General features: G+C 43.3%; 2 protein-coding genes across 2 annotated transcripts in view; both read left to right on the top strand.

The window, feature by feature from the left end:
• Positions 1 to 4,502, top strand: part of ITGAV (integrin subunit alpha V) — a 105,830-nt gene extending 101,328 nt beyond the window's left edge. Inside the window, exon 30 of the mRNA XM_075529823.1 lies at positions 287 to 4,502. Within this exon, the coding sequence (XP_075385938.1) occupies positions 287 to 382 (96 nt within the window). The 3' untranslated portion in view covers positions 383 to 4,502. The remainder of the gene's footprint in view (positions 1 to 286) is intronic.
• Positions 4,503 to 12,180: 7,678 nt separating this feature from the next.
• FAM171B (family with sequence similarity 171 member B) overlaps positions 12,181 to 25,804 on the top strand; it is a 54,155-nt gene continuing 40,531 nt past the window's right edge. The window contains exon 1 of the mRNA XM_075529532.1: positions 12,181 to 12,421. Within this exon, the coding sequence (XP_075385647.1) occupies positions 12,220 to 12,421 (202 nt within the window). The 5' untranslated portion in view covers positions 12,181 to 12,219. The remainder of the gene's footprint in view (positions 12,422 to 25,804) is intronic.

The following is a 25,804-nucleotide window of genomic DNA, read 5'->3' as shown; positions in this document are numbered from 1 at the left end:
ATCTGCCCTAGTGGGTTTCCAAGACTGGACCTCTTCATAGGAGTAGGAAGCCAGGCCCTTGTCCCACAGAGAAGTTGGTTTGAAATGCTTACCTGTGGTTAGCAGCCTGATGCGTAACCGCGACACCACCAGGGCTGCTTACTGATGCACTGCAGGCATTGGTTATTGCCTGAAGTGAGAGGGTGGATGGTCACTTAAACGCTCTTGGTTACTTGTGGTCATGCACAAGTGTCTTTAAGATGTTTTACTGCTCAGGGAATAATGTGTGCTTTCCTTCACCTGGCAGATGGGCTTTTTTAAACGCGTGCGGCCCCCTCAAGAAGAACAAGAAAGGGAGCAACTTCAACCTCAAGAAAATAGTGAAGGAAACTCCGAAGCTTAACTGTGATTGTAATTTCTCTACATCCTAACCCATGCGATTTACTGACTTCCTCACAGGCTTACATTTCATTCACGAGGAATGAAATTCCAGGACTGCACTGCTGTTGGCTGATTGTTGGTGTTAACCACAAAATAGAGCAATAGTCGTCAACCTTTTCCTTATAAATAAGTTCAGACATACATTTAATATGCATCAGCCTACTAGTGTTTTTAGTTATTTAAACGATAGATTTCAAGTGGTCGTTCTTATTCAAGGTAGGGAAGACATGTCATGCTCGAGTTACCACTTTACAGGAACTAGAACCTCTTATAATTGCTGTTTCTTGTTTAGTATGTTAGATTTCGTTGTGTATTGTCATTGTTGTTTTAAAGCACTGTTTCCCAAAGTGGGCAGTACTGTGCTCTCGGGCACTAGAGTGACCCAGGGGACCTGAAAAAGCAGATACCAACACTGAACCCTGGATTCTGGGACAACAGTTGTTAATTGCCAGGGGAACACTGAGCAATTTTTTTTTTCTTTCTGAAAAGGGCGGTAGGCCAAATAAGTTTGGGAGCCTATGTTTTAAAGCAGATTCGGACCTTAGTATCTATATCTTTTGTGCAGGTACTTAATTTTACTATGCATCACACTACAGTTAGCTATTCAATCTACTAAAGACTTTATAGCTGCATGAACTTGGGTTTTACTATCACCTACATGATAAAAGATTTTTATTTTAATCCATGATTCCATCAAAGTTACTTTCTTATAGTAGCACAGGTACAATATTTTAATATGAAAATTGGGTACATGCTATTTTTATTTCTATTTAAACTTCAACCTATTTTATTACATATTAACTTATAAAGGTGTAAGCTCACTATCAAAATGTATTTCTATTATCAAAAACACCCTCTTTGTATAATATATTAATTTCATCAAAATATTAAGATACTTAAAGCCATATGGAGTTTGAAATCACTCCTAAAATGCATCCGATCCCGTTGTTTTCTTCTGGCTATTTACAATAGGGGGAAAAAGGCATTATAATGCAAGATTATGTTTGTAGTTCTTTGATAGAGATGCTTATTCACAGTTATGTTCATAGATTAGAGTTTTGGTTGGGATTAATTTATTTTCCTTCTTTATATGTATTTTCTGTGTGTTTCCAAAACTGTACATGAGAACGGGTTAAGATCAATAAGATATTCTCACAATTTACCGAAAGTCTCTCCCCAGCTCTCATCCCCCAACTCATGAGAACTGTATGCAATCAAAACTCTTAGGTAGCTCATTGGTTTATTGCTAGCAATAACATAATTCTAATCTCATAGCTGTTACCTCCGTCCAAGCAAGGTAAAGCCTCAACTATCAAAATTATTTTTAAAAAATATTTTTCTGACAAATTTGTTACTGAAAATCTTTGTTGGGTTTTTTAACAAAAGCTACTTTTTAAAGACCCCCACCCCCTGACAGCCATAGAGTGGATGCCAACTCACAGGGACCCTGTAGGACAGAGCAGAACTGCCCCTGTGGGTTTCCAAGACTGAACTTGTTAAAGGAGTAGAAAGAGCCGCCTCACCTTTCTCCTTAGGAGCAGCGCTGTCACCTGTAACCCACTCTGCCACCGGGGCTCCCTTTTCTAGGGCATCTTTATTACAACTTAACCTGGCAAGTTACAGTTTCACATGGTTGTAGGGTGCTCAGTATTCTAGAGGAACAGGGTGCTCAATATTCCAGAAGAATGTGATTCTTTCACAGTTTTTCAAGGCCTGGGCATGACTATCAATTATACCTATTTTTGTATCATTACATCATGTTTTTCATTGAGGGTTTAACAACTTTCAATGGTTGCCCTCATTGGGAAGTGAGAAATGCTTTCCTTAAATAATCAGTTTTTTCTCTTAAACATGATTGAAGTTTATTTTGCCATATCTTGTGATATAATTGCATTCATAAGTGCATAAATGAATCTTCAGAATTTAATCATAAAACTGAAGCACATTTAAGTGCATTACACAAATTAAGACTTTGATTAGACCTGCTATTGCTGTTAGATGCCATCTGTGTAACAACAGTAACTGCCCAGTCCTGTGCCAGCCTCACGATTGTTCCGATGTCTGAGCCCATTGTTGCACCAACTGTATCGATCCATCTCTCTCATTGAGGATCTCCCTCGGGTTCGCTTGACTCTCTACCAAGCATGACCTCATTCTCCAAGGACTTGTCCCTCCTGATGATATATCCAATATTTATATATCTAGATGTAGTACATTTCAAAATTGATGACTTTTGCATTACAGATTTTATTAGTAGCTTAAATGATCATACACAAAAGTATTTTTATTACCAATGACTAATTCTTTTACAAAAAAATATTTTTATTCTAGGTGGACATGTATACATCCACTAACTCTGTAACAGCTTTGATTTTCATTCTTTCCGCCTTGTAGCAGTCATTTCTGAAAAGATGTGTCAGATAGGTATTGTGTGACTAAAAGGACAGTCTTTGCTTTCCCCACTTCTCTTCTTTTGATGACTTCTCTTGCCAGGTACTATCCTGTATTGGGATCTGAAAGATGTTGTTAATTGGAAATTAACACCATGTTTTAAATTACTTTCAGACAATGGGATTTAAAGCAAAATCATCCTTTTCTTTTCACAATATAAAAATACGGTAGATGTATAATTTGAAAGCCAACTCTTTGAGGAAAATGTTGAGAAACTTTTTTTCCCCCTTAAAGTAGCACATCAGTTTAAACTGTCACACACAGAAAAAAATTCCTATGAGAAAGATGTACTTACATTCTAACACAAACTATCACCATCTTGGTGATTTGTTAAAATTAGAGTCCATTTTGAAGTATAAAAGTCTTATAAACTGAAGATAGTTTTTAAAGTACATAAATGAAATCGTATAAAACTATTTGATAGTGATTAAATAAAGTTATAGGCAATTACTTGAAAATTCATATTTGAGAGGAAATTTATCTGAGCATCGATATTTTTCTCTTCCTTTGCTGTTATTTTATGGTTAATTATTACTGTTACGCTGATTCATTCTGATTCCAAAGGATAAAGCAATTCATCAAAATTTGATTGTCATAGTTTATTTACAGTGAATTCTCAAAACATAATTATATTTATATAGAGAATTCAAATATTAGTTAAAAAAATTATACTGGCTTCTATAATAGGACTCAAAGTTTCTGATGGTGAATCGTGACCCTGAGAGAGAGATTTACATGACATAACACAACAGATCACCTGGTTTGTGTAAGTCCAGCAGAACCTGTAAGTTGATCCGTGTTCTTATTGCAGGATGTTTGCTAAACCAGGAAGATTAAGTCATTCTTGGAATATCTCTGAGGACCTTTGCTATCCCAGAGTCGCCTTGTTTGTACTTTTGGATATATCTTGTATGTAGATGTTTGATAGAAGAGGAATGTATACAAAACTTGCAAATTGGACATAGGATTTAAAAAGGAATGACATGACCTAGTACTCTATGCTTTCGAGAGCATCCCTTCTAGCTTATTGTGGGTTCGTTTCCAGGATGACCCTATGGACATGCAGCTTATAATGTGTATTTCGTGGTCGTTTCTGATGCCTAATGAGCATCTTGGGATAGGTACTAAATCTTGAACATTTTAGTTGTCAGCCCTCAAGTGCAATATAACATGTAAACAAACCTAGATAATTTCAAAATCCTTCTTAATGTAGCAAACCTAATGTAAATGGAAATGATCAGTTGTTTTTGTATGCTGCTCTTTAGCAGGAGGGAGGACTTGAGCTGTGGCTATATGTGGTATTATTTACCCCTAAAAGATTTCATTTTGCGTTCCATTTGAGACTGTATGTGAACTCTCTCCTACCTGTTTTGAAACACTTTCAAATGTTTTAAGGTAACTTGGAGCTGTGCGTATCAATTTAATATGGTACCCAAGTAACAGAAAGTAGTTTTCTTTGTGTAGCTTCTCTTGTGATTACCCACATTGGGTGAAACATAAATGGGTTGTTGTCTAAAATCTGTCCTTTGTTAACTGGTTTGAGTTAGTAGAAAAATTGGTACAGTGTTCTTTTGACTTTCCAATGTGTAGCTTGTGACTGTTCAATAAAACGGAACATTTGGTGCCCTTTTTGTGTATAGCCTTTATCTGTTCCTTCTAGGATATTGCTTTGTTTTACTTTTCACTCACATTAGCACTAAAAGCAAATATGAGAAAAATAAAGACATAGCTTTCGAATAGTCTGAATTCTTAAGAGTATTAAGTCACTGAAAGAAAAGAAATGTAAAACGAGCAAAAAATGTAACTTTAAACTACATCACTGGCTGGCGGATTCCGATGTACCCTAACCCACTAGGGTAGGGAGTTCTACCTTACTGCCTCTGTGTGTCCAAGACTGCACATCTTTGTGGGTAGAGGAAGCTCCGTCTTTCTCCCACAGAGCCGCTGGCTGCTTCGAACCAAAGTTCTTGTGGCCAGCATCTGAGTGCATTGCCCCAAATACATCCTGAGAACAGTAAATATGTATTTACTTGAAATACAACAATTCTTAATTCTGAATTATTCTAAATTTCCTTATATTCACCTGAATTATTTTTGCTTTATTATATTGCTTGAAAAGTGAACACATGTTTTTATAGATCTGTAATTCTAGTACAGACATCGCCATCATAATGCAAACTGACAGAAAAATAATTCAAACCATCAGTGACACAAAACTCAAGCAATGATCAAGATTATAGGTATTTTGAGGGGCACAACAAGTTGTAATTCAGGACATGACTAGGGATACGAAATGACTAGGGATACAGTTCATTCAGGACAGTTTCTCAGCCATGCTCCTAGTTGGGCCTCGTCCTGGCCCTTGGCCTCTGGGCCTTCAGTCCTGAACACTTGGGCTTCTTGGCCTGGCTTAAGCAACTGTTACTAAGCTCTTTATCACCCCTAATCAATTCCCAGGCTCACCCTATTCTGCTGGTAAGCCACCTGCCCAAGGCACTCAGCTCTCTTGCTTGTGGGCTGGAAAGGCACCCTCCCGGTCTCCTGGTTCTGCTGCCTCTGTTGCTGTACTTATTTGCTACTACTCCTTTCTGGCTCCTATGTTATGTCACCTGGGGGTGTCCAGTGCAAGGATGTCAACCCAAAGGACACACTTCACTTCTGGCTTTTTTTTTAAAAGTAGTTAGGGCCTCTTACCATTCAGAGAACTCATTTTAAGCAAGATGACCAATCTCCTAATGGTTTACACATGTTGTTTGCATGGTTCCACTACAAGAGGGTCACACACTTTGTTTGCGTTATTAGCAAATGTAGTCTATCTGGTGTGGTGGAGTACAAAAACCCTATTTCCATGGTCATACAATTATTAGGCGCCCTGGTGGCGTCGTGGTTATATTTTGAGCTGCGTTCTGCAAGATCAGCAGTTGGAAATCATCAGCTTCGTCCTCAGAAAAAAGGAGAAAGTTACAGCCTTGAAAACTCGGGCAGTTCTTTCCTGCCCTATAAAGGTATGATGCGCTGACATCAATTCTATGGCAGTGATCTTTTTTCTTAATTATTTGGTGGGAATTCCAAGAGTAAGGTGCGAAAGGCTAGGTAAAAGTGATCCATCAAACCGGATCTGCTGATATTTATGTCCCTAGGACTTAAAGCCAACTTTTTAAATTAGTCAACTACCAGCCCTGATTGTACCAGGTAATATTGCTCAGAAATTAAACATAATCCATTCAGACCGTAATGGGGCATTTTAGAAACAAGTGCCCTTGATGGGAAAATCTTGAGTCCATGCCAACTCAACAAACCAAGTCAGAACACACTCACTGCTATCACCTTGATTCCAACTCATCGTGACACTATAGACATGGCAGAAGTGCACCTTTCCAAGGCTTCATACCTTGACATGAGTAGGAAACTTCGTTTCCCACTGAGCAGCTGGTGGGTTCAAAGCAGCCCTGAGGTCCCCAGGGCCCAGTTCTGATGCAGACCATTCTTATGTAGAGCTCCTAAGGCTGTTGATCCTTTGATTAACCAGCTGTGCTGACATAAGTGACAACTCCTGCAAGTCAATGCTTTAAAGATATTTTAAAACTGTGCACTCCCCCCTCACTACCAATTTGGATCCCATGTTGTTCCCTTTTCCCTGGGTTTGTTAACACCACTTCCTTATCCCCCACCTCTCCCTATCCCAAGTCCCCCCGGAACTGTTGGTCCCGTTGTTTTTCCTCCAGATAGTTCACCCAGCCTATCTTATTTAGACAGACCTGTGGAGATAATAACATGCACACAAAAAATACGGAGCAAAACAAAGCAACAGTATACAACAAAACAACAACAAACCACTGCCAAAGAACAAAACAAAACACATCAAGAAAGAAAAGCTTGTAGTTAGTTCAAGGATCGTTTGTTGGCCTTTAGGAGTGTTTTCCAGCCCAGTCTGATGGGGTGCCATGCCCTGGCCCCACAGTCCACTTTCAGCATTCCCTGGGGACCTTGCTGCTCCATTCCCTTGCTGTTCCACTGCACTCCCCCAGTGCTTTGCCTTGGTGTGGTGGCCTCAGGTCAGTCACAGTTCCCACATTGTGTCTCCGGTGCTGTCCCATATAGCGCCATGGGGAATGATCAAGGGTAAGGTAACATAACGAAGAGGTATAGCTGTAACCCAGGTGGGGACGGAAAATGATAGTGGGGCAGGAGGAAAGTCAAGGGAAATAGAGGAAAGAGCTAGGCGGCAAAGGGCATTTATAGAGGTCTAGACAAAGACGTCCATGCATATATATATATATATGAGAATGGGGAAATAGATCTATGTGCCCATATTAATAGGTTTAGTATTAAGGTGGCGGAAGGACCTTGGGCCTCTACTCAAGCACTCCCTCAATGCATGAATACTTTCTTCTATTAAATTGGCATTCTATGATGCTCACCCTCCCGACACAACCGCTGAAGCCAAAGCGGGTGAACAAACAAATGTGGTGAAGAAAGCTGATGGTGCCCGGCTATCAAAAGAGATAATGTCTGGGGTCTTCACGGCTTGAAGGTGAACAAGCGGCCATCTAGCTCAGAAGCAACAAAGCCCACATGGAAGAAACACACCAGCCTGTACGATCACGAGGTGACAAAGGGATCAGGTATAAGGCATCATAAAAAAAAAAACAAATCTTACCATAGTGAATGAAGGGGGAAGTGCAGAGTAGAGACCCAAAGCCCATTTGTTGGCCACTGGAGATCTCCTCACAGAGGAATCTAGAGGAGTACATGAGTCAGTCAGGGTGTGATTTAGCACCGATGACGAATACAACTTTCCTCCAGTTCCTAAATGCTTCGGGCCTCCCCCACCCCACTACCAGGATCCGAATTCTACCTTGCAAGTCTGGATAGAGCAGAGGTTGTACACTGGTACAGACAGGAGCTGGAGGCACAGGGAATCCAGGGCAGATGGTACCTTCAGGATCAGGGGTGTGAGGGGCGATTCTGGGAGGGTAGAGGGTGAGTGGGTTGGAAAGAGGGAACCGATTACAAGGATCTACATGTGACCTCCTCCCTGGGGGATGGACAACATAAAAGGGAGTGAAGGTAGATGCCGGATAGGGCAAGATATGACAAACTAATAATTTTTAAATTATCAAGGGTTCATGAGGGAGGGGGGAGGGGGGAGGGAGGAGAAAAAAGAGGACTTGATGCAAAGGGCTTAAGTGGAGAGCAAATGCTTTGAAAATGATGAGGGCAAAGAATGTACGGCTGTGCTTTGTACAATTGATGTATGTATGGATTGTGATGTTTTGTATGAGTCCCTAATAAAATGTTTAAAAAATTTGTGCAGGCCATTCGCCTTATAGAACAGATGGCCTCGACTGTCTCTCACGGAGGACGAGTGGATTTGAAGGCAGTAGTCCAGCTACTCAAATAGTCCATAAAACAACCCTGCCATTGAGTCCATTCTGACTTACAGTGACCCTAACTCTCTATGGGTGTAGAGCCTCATCTTCGGCCTGCAGAGTGGCTGGTGATTTCCACCTACAGATCTTCCTTCAGGTTGGCAGCCCAATGTTGTCCACTAGGCCACCAGAACTTAGTGCTGAAGAGCTTCGTGCCTGGTATTGTCAGCTTATTATCTTCTGAGGCCTTGCTTCCAACAAGTGAGGAGCTGGCCGCCATGGGCAGGATGACTGAATCCTGGCGCTGTTGTTTCCTTCTGATCTGCCAGTCAGGGTTTTTGGAGTCAGTTCCATTTTTTTCTTTTTTTAATATTCTCTATAGAAGCAGATGTAACTTGGAAGGAAATGAAATAAAAACAGCTCAAGGATTCAAGTGCAGGCTCCCTGCATTCAGCTCAGGAATGTCTTTGCCCCAATTGCTCTTGTCCTGACCAGCAAGGAAAGCAACGATGAGACAATATTCAACATGAGGAGTCTCCTCTGGGCATTTGTATTCCAACGTGTTCTTTTTGTTTAAAAATCAATACAGATTCATGGTAAGAATTTCAAACAAGGCACAAGGATACATTCTTATTTGATGAGTCTAGCCTTGAGCAAGATCCATAGCCTCTGAATTGCACTGTTTCCATTTGCTAAGTGTGATAAGAAGAGCTGTGTTGCAGATAGGCTGTGAGGATATAACATGCAAAATGCCTTTCATTATTATTACCTTAAGGTACGAGTTTCAAACCTTTCACCAGAGAATAATTTTCCACGCCTAAGAAAATTTTCTTTTCCAGCAATTTAGAAACTTTGGGAAGGCACACCCTCCAGTCAGTCAAAAAGCTGAATTAATCATGATTAGTGGATGTGGCCGCAGATCACATTCACACTGGCCTCTCGCACATACGGCAACAAAATAAGCCATGCTCCATCATTCTGGATTGCTTCTCAGTCTGTGTAATGAGTTATTCTCCATAAACTAAGCAGCCACCCCAGATCTCAAGCAATATGGATGCTACACTCGACATACCTATATTCCTCGTCTCTGTCCCAGTCCAGCAGCTATATTGCTTCCTCGAGAGCTCCTGCTCGCCTTTGGCAAACACTTCTAATTAGGCTGCTAATCATCTAATCCATCTCCCTTACTCTCGTCAGTCTATCTTCTATACCAAAACAATAATTACCATCAAGTCGATTCCAGCTCATAGTGACCCTATAGGACAGAGTAGAACTGCTCCTGTGGGTTTCCGAGCCTGTAAATCCTCATGGGAATAGAAAGCCAAAAGGTTTTCCCCGCAGAGCACTTGGTGATTTCTAACTGCAGGCGCTCCTGCTTCATTCCATTTACTAGTTTATAGTCAGCCGCCAGGAAAGGTCAGGCTCCCGAGTTTCTGCTTGACCTAGTGCTGCTGTAAGAGATATCGCCTGTCTGCATGGTTTGCGAGAACAGAAATAGCTTTGTCACAGGTGAGGGGGCTCCCGTGCCACTCAGTTGATTCCAATTCAAGCGGCGTTGACCGAGTAGAACCGCCCTGCGCCTTTTTAGGGGGGCTCAAACAACAAGGCAAACAGCCGCGAAGTCCCTGCTGAATTGAGAATACTGGCTGTAGGACAAGGCGCTCTGTCTTCTCCTGGGGAAATCTCTTTCAATTTCTGGAGACTCACCATTTGTTTCTAATTGGTGTGCGTGCTATTTTTATATCTCAAAAGTGAGTACTTTTTAAGACACAACCTACCCTGATTTGGCTTAACATGACAAACCCCTATTTCAGAATCTCATTTCATCCACACGTATACCCAAACCCCATTGCCATGGAATACATTCTGACAAACAGTGACTGGATGGGACAGGGTATACCTGTCCTATCAGGGTTTCCAAGTGTGACATCTTTATAGCAGCAGACAGCCTCATTGTTCTACCGCAAGAAGAAAGGTTCAAACTACTGATCTTTCAGTTTGCAGCCGAGTACTAACGAAAGCGAGATCAAACCAAACTCATTACTGTTGCGTTGACTCACGTGGCCCTATAGGGTACAGTGGGAGGGGCCTATTGGGTTTCTAGGACACTAATCTCCGGAAAGCTGCCATCTTTCTCCAGTGGAGCACCTGGTGGGTTTCACCCGGTGACCTTCCGGTTAGCAGCTCAGCACTTGGCCACTGCGCCATCAGGATGCCTTTCCCCGTTAGAATGTGCAACGCTTATTTGGTGGAGAGAATTACGCCTTTCCCTGTTAGAATGTGCAACCCATATTTGGTGGAGAGAAGTCAGTCATAGCGTTCACCATCCACGTATACTGTAGGACTTAATACATGGGGTGAGCAGGCTTGAAAAAGTATACCCCAAACTGGAATTAAACGCTAATAAACTTTGTCTTCGAACTTTTTGAAGCCCCGTTGTATAGAAAGTGCTTGACAGTTGGCACACAGCGCTATGATCCTGATAGTAACGGGCACCCAGGCCACACACGCCTTTACAGTCTAAAACGCTGGCACTGCCTTCCATTGGGATCGCTTAGTTCCCCCAGGATACCGTGCTATGACACACACATACACACAATCTGTGGTGTCCTTACTGTCTTTTAGCCCCTCTCTCACCCCCCCCACCTCACCTCTCTGGGGTTTCAGAGCCCCCTTCCACACCCCTGCTCCTTCACTTCTCAGTGCTGGGCAGGCTGCTATACTTTGACTTTGCCGACCACCCACCACGTTGGATTCCAACCTTCGACCGTAGGGTAATGAGCTGCTAGCTTGTAATTCGTTATCCCAAGCACCTGGCTAAATGCTGCCTTTACAGAGAGCATAGCAAAACACTCGCTTGAACAAATGAAAAGCGACGTTTACCATTGGGCAACGTGTAATTGAGGACGTCTTCTCGAACAGAAAGAGAGCATCACAATCCGGGAGCCACAGTGTAATTTCTAGCTACAACCCACGAAGGCCTTGATGCAGCAAAATCTGTCTTGAAGAGGCTTTGCTTTCGGAAGGAGCAGGCTGGGAGCCCGTCGCAGCTCTCCAGCACCTGTTGGCTCTGCTTTCGGTCCTGTCTTAGTGTTCTCGGCTTTCCTGCCTACAACGCCTGGGTCACTGAAATAACAGCTACTGTTAGCACCCAAAGAACTTTGTGTCCGTGAAGCTCCCTCCCCCGACGGCAAGGCAGGTTAAGGCGGCGATAAACTAAAAGCAGCGAAAATGTGGTCACAAGACAAAATTAGCCCTGAAGCGGCGAGGCACCTGCGGAGGGGAGAGCCCTCCCGGTGTGGTGTCCCCGCCCCTTTCTAAAAGCTACTGGTTTGTAAGGGAACAAAGGACCAGCCACGTCTCCCAGCCCGTTTTCCCTGCTGGGGTCAAAAGAAATTCAGTGTAGAGAGAGCAGCTTTCGAGATTTTGTGCTCTGTATCCGTTACTCCAAAATGGAGAAGGAAAACCTATGCACTTGAAAGTGAAAAAAATATATATATATTTTGACTACCGACTGCAAAAACAATCAAATCTGGATGCGGTCGTGCCGGGGCAAGCGCGGCAGGAGGGGCAGCGATTGCATCCTCTGGGGACAGGTGTGTGTCGGAGGAGGAGGGTGCTTCCACTCGCTGCGAAGGTGTCCGAGGGGGCCCCAAGGTCTCTCAGCCCCCGGAAGTCTCCTCTGGGTGGCGCCACGGAAGCTTCCGCCCAGCCCTGTGCGCGGGGGGCAGCCTCGGGGGGCGAGCGGCTGCGGGGCGCGCCCTGCCCCGCGCGTCACGTGCACCAGGAGGCAGGCCGCCCCCTCCTCCCTCTCCGCCCCCCGCTCGGCTCCCCCGCCCGGCGCGGAGGGTGCGCGCCGAGGAGGCGGACGGCGCGGGGCGGAGCCAGCGAGCGAGCGCTGCCAGCAGCCCGCAGCCCCGGCCCCGCCGCCGCCCGCGCCCCGCAATATGCCGCCGCGGCCCGCGGGCTCTCGGCCATGGCGAGGCTCTGGCGGCCGGCGCGCTGCGCCCTGCTCCTCGGCCTGGCCGCGCTGGTGCTGAAGGCGCGCCTGGTCCCCGCGGCCACCAGCGCCGAGCTCAGCCGCTCGGACCTCAGCCTCATCCAGCAGCAGCAGCGGGAGAAGGCGAAGGTGGCGAAGCCTGAGGTGCCCGCGGCACCCACCAGCTCGCCGCTTCCAGGTAGGTCCTTTCCATCTCGGCGGGTGGTCTCACCTGGTGTCTCTGGCTTCTTCGCCCGCCGCCTGGTTGGACCCCATCCCCATCCCTCCGATCGCCCCACACGGCCTGCCGAGGGCTCCGTCCGCGGGACGGTGCCCGGAATCAGCCCTTTGGATGTTGAGCTTTCTGGGAAGCTCTGCAGCGCGATGGGGAGGGGGCGGGAAGGTGGGACCAGAGCCGCTGCCTAATTCGATTCTTTTTCACCCCCCACCCCTTTACCCCCCCCCCCCCGGATTCACGTGCTTGCTCTGGGAAGGATTACACGGACACACACACACACACACACACACACATCTCCGAGCCCTTTAAATTTGTTCCCTATCGCATTTTCTCTGGGAGACCTTGCAGTGCACCCAGACACTCTTCACGTCTGCCCCTTCCCGCTAGCTACACTGCTCGGTTTAAATTTAGGCCTGGAGAACGAAATTGTTATATTTCTACTTCGTCTATCCCCAGGATGGCTTTATTTAAGGCAGTTTGCTAGATTGCCGTCAGTACAAGAAGATGAAGCAAAACAGGGAGCTGTAAATGGAGGAAAGAAAATGAGAGGGGAGGCAGATCTGATAAGGCCTGGAGTGGTGTTAGGATAGGAAATCCCTCCCCCCCCCCAAAGAAATGTCCTTGTCAATAAAACTTAAAATGAAGACAATTCTTGGCAGTATTCAGTGAAAATGAGGGAATACGATGGAGGTAGTCCTAGCTATAAAAGTCCCAGAGTTCCTACTTAGCACCGTGGCCCATCACTCTACTGCTAAGCAATATATTGAAACCTGTCATTTGAATAGCATCTCTCCATCCCTCTGCCCCCCCCTCCTGGTAGATGCAGCCTCTTATTTGGAAAGGTAAAAAAAAAAAAAAGAAAGAAAGACAGTCTCCCGTTTCTGGCAAGTGGGATTAGGTTTCAGCAAATCCCCAAGGAATTGTACTGTGGCCTTTGTTTTTGTTTCCGAACTCTCTCCAGTAATATTATAGACACGATGCTGAAGAGGAGATTTTAAAGGGTGGAATCAGCGTCTGATTTTGTGCTGCCTGCTCCCCTTCAAGAAGCAATCCACAGGCACGCCAGCTGTGATTCATGACACAGCCGCTGTGATTTAATTTGCCGGCGTGCTCTGCGCACAGAATGAAATCACCAAAGTGTGCAGGAAATCGTGTGTTTCTGACACCTTCTTAAGCCAGTGTGGGTAAAAGTCCCGAGAAGGTTTTGTGGGTTTCCTCCCCAGCCTGTTGTAACTGAAAGTGATCACAGTGCGTCTTGGGTGAGGTTCCTTGTGGGCATTCTACTCCCCAGACAAGGATCTCCTGAATTCACTATGAAACAGAAGTTTGGGGGAATGTTGATCGTTTATGGTTTGCAGTATATTTTTTCCCGTTTATCTCATTGTATAGGAGTATTAAGTGGATTTTCACAGCAGTGTATCACACTGAGATAAGGCTTAGGAATAACTGGGATGATATGAAATCTCTCACATCAAGCCCCCACATCCAACTACTTGTTTCTGCTATTTTCTAAGGGGATGTTTTCCAAAAGGATAATTGTTTGTCTTATTTATCTTAGATTAGTTGTGGTAAAGGGGCCACTGTCCAGTAGATGAAACTCATTGCCATCACGTCAATAGAGCCAGAAAACCCCCACGCGATGACTCTGAACCCCCAAGCTCTTGGCAAACTGAACAATTCCACTGACCAGCCCACTCAGTCAGCCTGTGTCTAAGAGAACGGAACACTGCTAGGTCCTGCACCAGCCTGGCAATTGTTATGTTTGGGTCCATTGCCCACTCTGAGTTACTGGAATATTGATGTATGTGAGGAACTATAGCCTAGAAGCAAGTAAATATTCCTCGGAGCCTCCCGTGCTCTCTAAAGTGAAGTAGTCTTTATTCTCCCGCTACCTAATCTACATAAACAGCTGGGCAGAGTGATTCCTTTTAAAACACGAAATAGGTTTTTGTCCAGCTCACTAAAATGGCCTACAAAAGCCCTAGATAATCTACCCCCAACCACCTCCCCTTCCCTTGCCTCCGTAGCATTCAGCTGAATTCACCCCTCAGCCTCCCTGCTTTACCTTTACCATTGCTTGAATTTGCATTTGCCTTGTCCCCTCCCTACCTTGAATACTGATCTCCACTTTTTTCCCCAGTATTACTCCTATGTCAATGTTATGGAGAGTTTTTTCCCGACTAGCTAATATTAATTAGCAATCTTCACACCCTTTCAGTATTACCCTAATTTATTCCCGAGGTACTTAATATCCTGTACTATTCTTACAAGCTCATGCCTTTCACTAGAATGTAAGCCTCATGCAGGTGTAAACTTTGATTTGCTTATTGCTATATTTCTACTACCTAGAAACTGCCTGGGGTGCAAGAGAAACTCATGTGTATTTGTTGGCTGGACGGATGTGTATGCTGGCCTCAGGATCACTTGCCCTTTCTGGCTATAGGCTAATTAATGTCTTCTGAAATACTTCTTTGGAGTTTGTTATTGTGTACCACATTGAGTAGATTTCATCAGAATATATAAATATACAGGTGGCATAGTGGTTATATATTGGGCTGATGACCACCAGGTTAGCAGTTTGAAACCACAGGAAAGTAGATGAGGCTTTCTACTCTTCTAAAGAGTTACAGCCTCAGAAACATGGAAGGGCCATTTCCCCCCTGTCAAAAAAAGTCACTGTGCTTCAGCATTGACTCCCTGGCAGTGAGTTTGGGCGATATTTCATATATAAAGTTACGTAGTTATATTTCTAAGTAGAAGTTACAAAGTATATATGTTTGAGATCGTTTAGCTTCTGTCAATGTTTTATCATATGCTAACCGTTGAGAACTGATGGATAGAAGTATTTAAGTCTACATGCATTACCACATTACCTCTGGTCATAAGATGCTGTAAGTGCACGTAAGATCGTCTGGGTCCTATAAGGGGATTCATACACAATGTACTTGTGATTACTGTGGCTGAGCTTGAGTTCCTTTTTGCTTCTGTCTGGTCTTCTGATACGCCTTGGGAAGAGCTATGGCATTGCTCTCAGGTAAACTAGAAAATGAGTGAAGCACACTCAGTGACTCGTACATGAGTCCATGTGTACTCTTAAGTCCAGAGTCCAGCAATGGATCTTTGATGTTGAGTAGTATTATGTGGACTGTATTCTTCTGAAAATGTACGTCTTTGTATTATTCAGAAACAAGGAACCGAGGTTAACAAAAAGTTGAAGAATGGGATATGAAGGAGCCCTGGTAGTGCAGTGGATTAAGTGGTGGGCTGCTGACCACAAGCTCTGCAGGTCAAACCCGGCTGTCCACTCCTTTGGTGAATGATGAGGCTAGCTGCTCCCATGAAGGTTCACGTCTTGGAGACTCTATGGAACAATTTGCATATGGTGTTATATTGAGTCACTGTGAGTTGGAATTGACTTGATGACAGTGGGTTTATGAAATTTACAAAAAAAATTAATTGGTGTACTGAAAGGAAATAGCAAGATGGGGATTTAGGAAATTCATTTTCCCATTAGTTTATAAACACTGTCTTCAGCTAGGGGTAAGAATAAAGACGAAGATGGGGTTCTAACTGTCAAATCTGTTGTTTTCTCCAGTGTGTGCAGCTCTGATTTCTCCATCTGCACCAGTATTTGCTAGAAATAAATATTTGAGAGACCAGAGAAGAATTAATTTGGGGCTGGTGGTAGCTGAGGCAACCATATCATATTCACTCTGATGGCTCATTAAGTGGGAGGCATGCTGGGGATGGGCGTGAGGGGAGCCGGAGAGAATAATGAGCTCAATTTCGAACTGCTTCATGTGAAGCGCACACACAGGATCTCCATGGATTTGTACCCAGAAAAGTTCTCTGCTGTAGAGAAAGCTTCTTAAGGAGGTGTGTTCTCTTTCTATGAAAAGAATGATCCTACCTTTCAGTGACATATGTTTTAAAATGTCTTTATTTTTGAAAATGTGAAACATACACCAACAATACAAGTACAATGAATGCCCGTACCCATCACCCACCTTCAAGAATGATAAAGTTGTCCCTACTGTTTTACTTGTACTTCTACCCATTCTCACTACATGGGATGGATTTTTACAGTTTTCTAAAGATAAACCATATGTTTATGCATTATGTACACATCTAAGCATTTTGACCAATGGATGTATGTATTATAACCGTCACTGCAATATGTCGCCCTAGAAAAGTTCCGTTATGTCCTTTTCGAGAGAAATCCCAACTTGTCAGCCAGAGACAAACTCCCGTGGCTTTCTTCATTGTAGGTTTGTTTCGCATGCCTAGAAGTTCACAGCATGGCGCCATAGAGCAGGCACTCCTGTCCCAGGCCGTAGTAAAATTTCCATAAGTTTCATATATGAAGTTTGTTTTCAGTGTTTCTTCCTTTTTATTACTGGCTAGTATTTTATTGCGTGAGTCATCCCCTTCTCCCCCCATTAACAGACATTTGAGATGTTCCAGTTTTTGGTAACCGGGAATGAAGTTATTGTGAGTATTCTTGGACAAATCTCTGACGTCATGTTTTCATTTCCCTTGCCTAGGAATTGCTGGGTCCTCAGATACACTTTAGGAAGTTGTTTTTCCTCTGTATATTCTACCTGGCTGGAAGTTATGTTACTTAATAAAATGATTAATTAAAAAGAATGACATTTGAATAGAGAAGTATAAATATTTGTGTAGTCAGATGCTTTAAATTTCTTAATTTAAGTAAACTTGGTCAAAATCTTCTGACCGTGAAATACTTTATTTACGCACTTGTTTCTGTTCAAGAAATTAGATCAATAAGAGGACTAGGATTGGAAATTGACTATCCAAAAGTACTCATGTTTTAAAGACCATATTCCCAGATGGTTAAATTATGATTTCTTTCCAGGACTTTACTTACCAAAAGGAGCCATTTCTTGGTGTTAATTACAGGTTGAAAAAAAACCATACTTCGATGTTGGATTTGAGTCTAGCTTGTTTTAGGGGTTGCTTTGCAATGTTCCTAATGTGAATAAACAAAAATGACATGAGATGGTTTCCTGGAGCCTAATGCTCTCCCCCAAGTGTATAAATATTGAGCTTGATTCTCTTTCAATTTCTAAGTTAGCTGCAGCATACTTGTCATTCCTCTAATTGGCTAGTGTAACCTTCTTAATTTCCTGTTGCCCATTTCAAATGGCCTTCTTTAGGAAATGCAAACACTATTTTCCATTGGCTACTGATAGCACAGGGAGGAGGCTTGGTGGAGCGGCGATTAAGCGCTTGGCTGTGAAGTGAGTGTTTCTTAGGTTCCAAACCTAGCAGCCTCTCTGGGTGAGAGAGATGTGGCAGCCTGCTTCCAGACAGACTGACAGCGTTGACTACCCTATGGTGGGGCAGTTCTACTTTGTTAGCTAAGACTGTGATTTATCGATGAAAGCTGTGCTTTAAAGTATTTACCTGGGACATTCCAAAACCGAGAAAGCGACATGGAGCAATGACTGACATGCATCATAGACTTAAGAAAACAATCTTTGTTTGCTATGAAGATTCTGTTTGGAGATACCTCTTATAAATGGGCCCTTTGGGTAAGCACAAGCCACATGCCCAAAGCATATCGGATTCTGTGTCTTTTACATTCTTTTTCTTTTATGACTGCCTGTGCCACCATGACTAAGCAGTATTCTTTAATACTTACTGGTGATATGTGTGGGTAGAAGGACTACTTCCCCTGGGTCCCAGATGAATTCTGAGCGCCATTTCACACAGGGAGGGCAGAAGGTGTTGAGAAAAGGGTAATAGCATATTGTCATTACTAATGTGTCGAAACCTGCTGTTACCTGACAGTATTCAATGTCTCCCTCATGTATTATGCCTTTCTGAAATCTTCAACTGAGAATGCATGTTAAACTCTTCTTAATAAAGTCCAATGGCTTGGATGGAAATTGAGATTTAAAAGAAATGTCTTTTATAGGTATCGACTTCTAAATGTGCTCCTCCCCCCTCAACTAGGTTGATTCTAGTATTATTGGTTGCATTTATTTGTTTTGCCACTGTTTAAAAAATAATAGGTTTGGTATTATTTTGTGGAGAATATACACCAGATATGTTCAACAATTTCTACACATGCGGTTCAGCAGCAGCGAGTCTATTCTTCAAGCTGTGCAGCTCTTCTCGTGCGTGACTCCTTTTCTGAGTGATTGCTCCTCCATCAATATAAACCCATCTCCCCACCCCCAACGACGCCTGGCTAATCATTCCGCTTGTGCTATCGCTTGGATCCCGTACAGGTGGCTCTGAAAAGAGCAGAGTGTTCAAGGCAAACCTGTTTTAGTTTTTTAACTAATTAAACGAAACAATTTTATGGTTTTGAGAAGACTTCAGGGGCTATTTTTAGTTTAACTTTTAAAGATTATCTTAGGCCATAGTCTCGGGGTTCACTCTGTCCCCTTGACTCCAGAAAGTCTAGAGTGTATGAGAATTTGAAGTTCTCTTTTGTGTTTTCTTCCTTTTGATCAGGATTCTTCTATGGAATCTGAATGTATAATGATGGTCAGCTGGGTACCATTCAGGGCTTCTCAGGCAAAGGAAATAGTTGCTCATGGAGGCAATTAGCCACACATTCTTCCCCCGTTGTTCCTGGCAAGTAGAGAGCAATTGTCATGCTCTGGATGGCTGCTTGCAGAGCTTTGAAGGACCCCAGGCCTTAAACAAAGGGCTGGATGGTGGAGCAGAGCAGTAAACATGTTATTAGGCAGCTTTAATTGGGGTGTCCAAGTAAACTATGACCCTAAACCTCCAAAGCAAGGAACCCCGTCCCGGGAGGGACTTGGTTGTGCATAAGTAGCTTGGAAAGCTGCTTTCTCTTGATTGTCAGTGTTGTAAGTACATCTGTCTCCCTGCTTTCTCAGCTCAACTTTTTTGCTGGCTTACACTTTGTTGACAGCAATTACGCTAATCGACTGTGTGCACCTCTACTCTTAAACCTGTGCTGATTTTCCCCATCATAGCTGACACCCTCTTCCCCATTTTCCTCTCTCCTACCCCTGGTAACCACTCAGAAACTTGATTCTCTATACTTTTGCATATATACGAAGGGGTATCCCCCAAACCAGAATTGTGCTCTGCAGAGCGGAGCTTCGGTTGTGCGCACTTTTCCCACGAGGAGAGCCGCCAGGAACCGCTCTGAGGTAGTGCACCCAGTGGCCGCTGCCTGGGAAGGTTCTCTCTGGTCACAGTGAATTTTCTCATAAAAGCAGTTTTGCTCGAGCCTTGTTTTTTGGTGATGGGCGATTTAAGAGAACAGTGTGGCTATGAAATCGTTTCCTCCTTGGGAAAGATGCCGCCGAGACTTGTGATGTTGAGCACGGCTGACTAGGACAGCACTAAGGGAAACACTCAAGTGTACGATGGCTCTCATTCCAAAAAAGGAGAGATGCTGATTGATGACAAACTTCATTCAGGATGTCTTTCAGCTTCTCGAATGCACAAAAATGTCAGCGCGTAGTCCATTTGGAGTTTGTTCAACCAGGTCAGACTGTCAATCCAGCATTTTATTTAGAGGTTCTGAAAAGATGGTGTAACCGTGTGGGGCAAAAAGGCCTGTTTTGTGGCAGACGGGGGACTGGTTTTGCCACCACGACAATTCATTTGCTCATGCAGCCATCTCCATGCGCCAGTTTTTGGCAAAAACCAGCATGCTTCTCTTGCCCCATGCACCTGACTCACCTGACCTCGCTCAGCGTGACTTCTTTTTGGTTCCACAAATGAAGAGGGACATGAAAGGACAGTGATTTGATGATGGAGGAAAAGTTAAGTAAGAAAAAAACGAGAGAGTTGCTGCCAGCCATCCAAACAGATGAGTTTGAAAAATGTTTCTAAGATTTGACATGTATTAAGTGGAATGGAGAGTACTTTGAAGGTGATAAGGTTGTTTTGTAAAAAAATTTAAAGACATAGCTTTGGGGGAAAAAATTCTCAGTTTTTTGGGGCGGGGATACCCCCTCATATGAGGTCATATTTTGTGTGTGTGACTGACTGGCTTCACTCAGCTTACTGCATTTAAGCTCCTTCCATATTGTAGCATATATCAAGACTTCCCTTCTTGTGATGAGTAGTATTTCATCACATGAGTGTACTGTACTGTGGTTATTCTTCCGCTGGTGAGCACGTAGGTTGCTCCCCCCTTTGGGCTACTGTGAATAGTGCTGCAGAGAATATTGCTGTGCAAATCTGAGGGTCCCTACTCCCAGCCTTTGGAGGCTATATCTAGGAAGGGAACTGGGGGGCTACGGGTAGTTCTTTAAAAAATGTTTGTTGAGGAAGTGCCGTTTCGTATTGGCTTCACCATTTTGAATTCTCAGCAGCCACACATACGGGTTCCCATTACCCCAGATCATCTTTTCCATTGGCTATTTCTTGGGTGGTGCTTCCTTTTGAATCGTAACCATCCTAGTGGGAGCGAAGTGTCACCTCATTGTGGTTTCGTTCTTCATCTCCATGATGACTCATGGTTGAGCATCTTTTCTTGTCTTGGGGCCCATTAAAAAAACAAACCAGTATGTACTTGTCCTCACATGTTATTTCTGCTAGAATTAGGCTATCTATGCCAACATCAGTTCCAACCTGTAGATTCAAATGCTACCCAGCCTGTGGGTGACGAATTGACCAGGTAGTAATGTCCATCATCATGCCCTAGAACACATGTTCAAACAAAGTGTGAGATGAACTGGAGGTTATTAGGTATGCTTAAAGTATAAGTTGATGATTTCCTCCATAGCAAGTATGGCTGCTATAAGTAGAATTAACTTTTTCATAAAGAAAAATTTAACTGCCAACTGCTTAAGTTCGTGGATCAGAAGGGCCCAGAGAATGTGTATTTTAAAATTGTTTTTGCACCATAGTATTTAGGACAGGGAAGAAGTCTGGCAATGTAGAACAAAGAAGTAGCAGGTGAAAACTTTGGAGGGCAGAGGAAAGAAAAAAGTTAAGGTAATTCATTGCACCAAGGAAGGGGGAGTCAAGTCAGTAGTCCATGGGAGACGCACCATCCCTCCTAGCCTTCTTTACATGGAAAGGATATGCGTCCCTTCCCTTACAGTGCAGTCCTAGGGAGCCAATGCCATGGTGCAGAGCTTACATACTCCCTGAAACTATCTTACAAGCTGCGTTCTGCTAATGCCAAGAGATTCTAGAAAAAGGGCATCATGCTTTGTGAAGAAGGGCAGCGAAAACGAGCAAGATCCTGAAGGCACAGTAGCCACCACAAGAGGGTTGTCAAGCATCACCATTGTGAGGCTGGTGCAGGACCAGCCAGCACTTCTTACTGTTGTACATAAGCACGCCGAGTCAGATGACTTGATGGCACCGAACTCAACCGAGAGATTCTGTAGGACTTTCGAAGGAATCTTGACCCTCAAAAGGTCAAGACAACGTGCCATGTTCTAGTGAGCCTTGAGAAGTGAACTTAGGAGGAGAATAAAAGGTGACTTTAAGACTCAAATAACATTTAGGCTCACGTAACATGTCTGGTCTTTTCTTAGCGTGAGGTTTTTGGTCACTGCAGGTGCAATGGGTAAAATTCGTAAGCTGACTGCAGTCCAACTGATCTTGCCCAAAGGCTCAAAGGCTGTCACCTCTGACATCGCTGAGTGTTCAGGATGCCCATATCTGATCAGGCACATGACTTTGCATTGTTTCGAATCTAGATTGTGTACAATAAATGGTAGGGTACTTTATACCTGGAAAAGTCCTGCTCAGAATTCGGGGCAGGCAACCCAGAAGCTCATTGCATCTTGGCTCTAGGTTATCCTACTGAAGGATGGGGTCACTGAGCTTAAGGTAATGACCTTACTAAAGGCCCTGAGTCACCTAATCCCTGCAGACCTGAGCATAAACCTCCATCAGTGTGAGCAGATGAGTGTCTGCCTTGGTTGGTATTTATAAAAACCTATGCCTTGTGCCCTCTCCCCGCCTACCCCAAACAAGTGTTAAATCTGCTCTTTACACAGTGGCAGTAACAAATGGTCTTGTTCAGCGACACTCCTTTAAGTCAGTGGCTGTCATCGGCACCGTCCGTGGTTCCCAGGAGGGTTCAGAGCTGACCCCACGGCACCGAACCGCAGCTCCGTTCATGGAAGGAGCCTTGGTGGTGCGGTGGTGACGCGCTGGCTGCTGACCTGAAGGTCTGCAGTCCCAACTCGCTGCTCCCTGGAAAGCGGTGGCAGTCTGCTTCTGGGAAGATTACAAGCCTGGAAACCCCTGCACAGTTCTGCCCTGTCCTGTAGGGTCGAAATGAGTTGGAATCGACTCAGCAGCAAATGGATTGTTTGCTCTGGGTTTTTTCTGATTTCTGGATTTAATATCTTTAAAATCATTAAACATCATATTTCTTTACTCATACCCCTGAGAGGGGTTTCATAAGCAGATGAACACATTTTAACAGCTAGATGTTCTGAAGAGTGGAGAATTTCTTTGTTTTGAGGATGAGCCTTATCTTACAGGGGTTTTCTTCCATTTGAAGACCCAAATGGAGAAGTTTGATTTCAGGGCAATCTGATGTTCCAAAGACAAGTGATAGCTTGCTTGGAGGCTTGGAAAACTTCATTTTCAGAGAACTGCCTGGGAGCAGGTATGGAAGCAGAAAAGATAGAGTGTTCTCTAGCCAAGGCAAGTCTTAAAGTGGCCATTGTTTTTGTGTCTGCTTTTAAAAATATACATTTTGACAGGCAGTCTTCCTAGTGACTGATTTCATTCATTTGTTTCTTTTTAGGCATTTTTCATTGTAATATATATATATATATCTCTGCAACGTCAACACTCTTTATATATATAATTAAGTGACGTTACTTACATTCATCACCATCCATTTCCAAAATTTCCCACCACCTTTAGCAGACTCATTCTTTCTTATTATTAAGAGAAGCACATACCGAGTGTTATCTTTCAGGTCCTGCACACAGTACGAAACACATGGTTTCTGCTGTTAGAGAATCTCAGTTGTTGGGACATAAGTAGATACCACAAATGGTAATTGAGTGTGACAGTTGCTATGTAACAGTGTATGATAGAGCATTATAAAAACACAACTAGAGAGCGTTTTCCAGAAGAAAACACACTTTACGGAGAATTTCTGTAGAAAGGCAGGAGAAGGTGATGATTTTTTATTCAGATTTATTTTTTCCATTTCAATTTCTGTGACAAAAATGTAACTGATTTTCCTTTTACCTTTAGTAGTTCCTAGAATTCTTTTTGTTACCTACTTTTATGGCATGAATGGGGCCCCGGTGGTGTAGTGGTTATGCATTGGGTTGCAAATCCACATGGTGAGCAGTTCAAAACCCCTCGGGAGAGAGCCTGGGCTTTCTACTCCCATAAACCGTTGCAGTCTCAGAAACCCGCAGAGGGGTGGCTATCAGTCAGCCTTGACTAGACGGCAGCGCATTTGGGTTTCTTTTTATTGGTTTAGAAGGAGCCTCGGGGACATTGGGGCTGTGTGCAGTATTACAAGATGAGCAGTTTGAATCTGTCAGTTACACCCTGGGGGGAAAAATGACGAGGCTTCCTGGTCCTGTGAAGATTTGCAGTCTTCCAGTGGGTTTGATTTTTGACTCGGAGGAGTCCTGGTGGCACTCTTTGATCAGCATGCACCGCTGTTGTTCAAGAACCAGCAGCTGCTGCCAGGGAGGTTATCTGGTTTCCTTTTTAATCCCAAAGTTTACGAACACTAAGGACAAGTATCAAGAGTTTTATCTATTCCTGTCTTTTTTTATGTTTATGTATGTTTCATTGACCATGCCAAAGTATTTAACTATGTGATAACAAACGATGGATAGTTTTGAAAATATGGGAATTCCATATCACTTCATTGTGCTCATGCAGAACACGTGCATGGATCAAGAAGTAGTTTTATGAACAGAACAAGGGGACACTGCATGGTTAAAGTCAGGACAGGGGTGTGTTAGGGTATTTAGGTTGAATCAGTTTCTTACAGAAAATGAAGAGACAAACAGATCGTAATACAGTAATTTAGGAGCGCTGTACATCACTTTTGACTAAAGATCAACTAGAAATTCAACAAAAACACAGAAAAATTGAACAACACAATCAATCAACTTGACCACTCCACAAATTAATTTCACTTTCTTTTCAAGTGCTTAGAGCACCTATTCTAGAATAGATCACATTTTAGGTCATAAAATAAGCATCAACAATAAATTAGAAAACACTGACATACCAACCATCTTCTCAGATCACAATGCCATAAAATTATAAATAAATCCTAAAATGAGCAACTCCAGAAAAACAAATACATGGAAATTGAACAAGACTGAGCAACTACTGAGCAATTAAAGAAATAACACAGTCCAAAGATCTCTTGAAACCAATGAGAATGAAAAGATAACCAAATCTCTGGGACATGGGAAAAGCAGCACTCAGAGGCAGTTTATAGCTATGACTGGATCATCAAAAAGGCAGAAATAACTGAAATCAGCAATTCAGAAAAGACCAGAAAGACACACCAGCAGATATTAGAAGAACAGAAAAAGATTATGGCAGAAAATGATTGTTTTTTAACTATAGAGAAATCAATAGAAAACAAGTTGGCTCGTTGAAACTATTAATAAAATTGATAAACCTGTAGCAAATGTAAGAAAGGAAAAAAATGAGAAAAAATTATAGGAATAAGAAGTAAAATATTCATGCATTTTTGTTTTCATTAAAGTTACTTTTGTGATGTACTATTAACAGTAGGCTATGTAGTTGGGAATTACAAAAGCATAAACTATATACCACCTGCCAGTTTTCTAAACAGTGATTTTGTGTATGTGCGTGTGTTGGGTGGGGGAGGAGCAGGTTTATACAATAAGAATTTTCACTTGCTTGTACCAATTAAAAGCACCTTGCCATGTAGTTCCTGCTTTGAAAAAAGAATCCCTGAGATCCTGTTGGTTTTCAGTTTTCCAAGCTGGAGATACGGAGACACCAAAACAGATGGCCCAGTGTGGGCAGCATATGGACTGACAGTGACGTCCTCCCTCAGGCTCCGGCCCCAGCATGTTAGTGTCTCCATGTTTGGAGGCTGCATCCCCTGCTAGTGGGATTTTAGAGACTAAGGGGAGATCATACCGTGTATTCAGCATTCAGCATGTGAACTGTATTTTTATGGAAGGGACAATATATAAACCAATTAATGAAAGACAGTGTGCTTGTCCGGCATAGCTGCTACCCCATTAGAACAGATTCGTTTCTATCATGTCTCTAATCACCCAAGCTGAGAAGCTGGAATTGTCGCCAACTCTTTTGTCGTGTCTTCTCCCTCCCCGACAAGAGCCTGTTACTGCTGTCTCTGCGCCACCTTCTCTTCTGTGTGACCGG

Source organism: Tenrec ecaudatus, chromosome 13 (assembly GCF_050624435.1).
Source record: "Tenrec ecaudatus isolate mTenEca1 chromosome 13, mTenEca1.hap1, whole genome shotgun sequence".
NCBI lineage: Eukaryota > Metazoa > Chordata > Mammalia > Afrosoricida > Tenrecidae > Tenrec > Tenrec ecaudatus.
The sequence above is the reverse complement of the archived record's forward strand: the minus strand, read 5'-3'. Positions and strand labels throughout refer to the sequence as shown.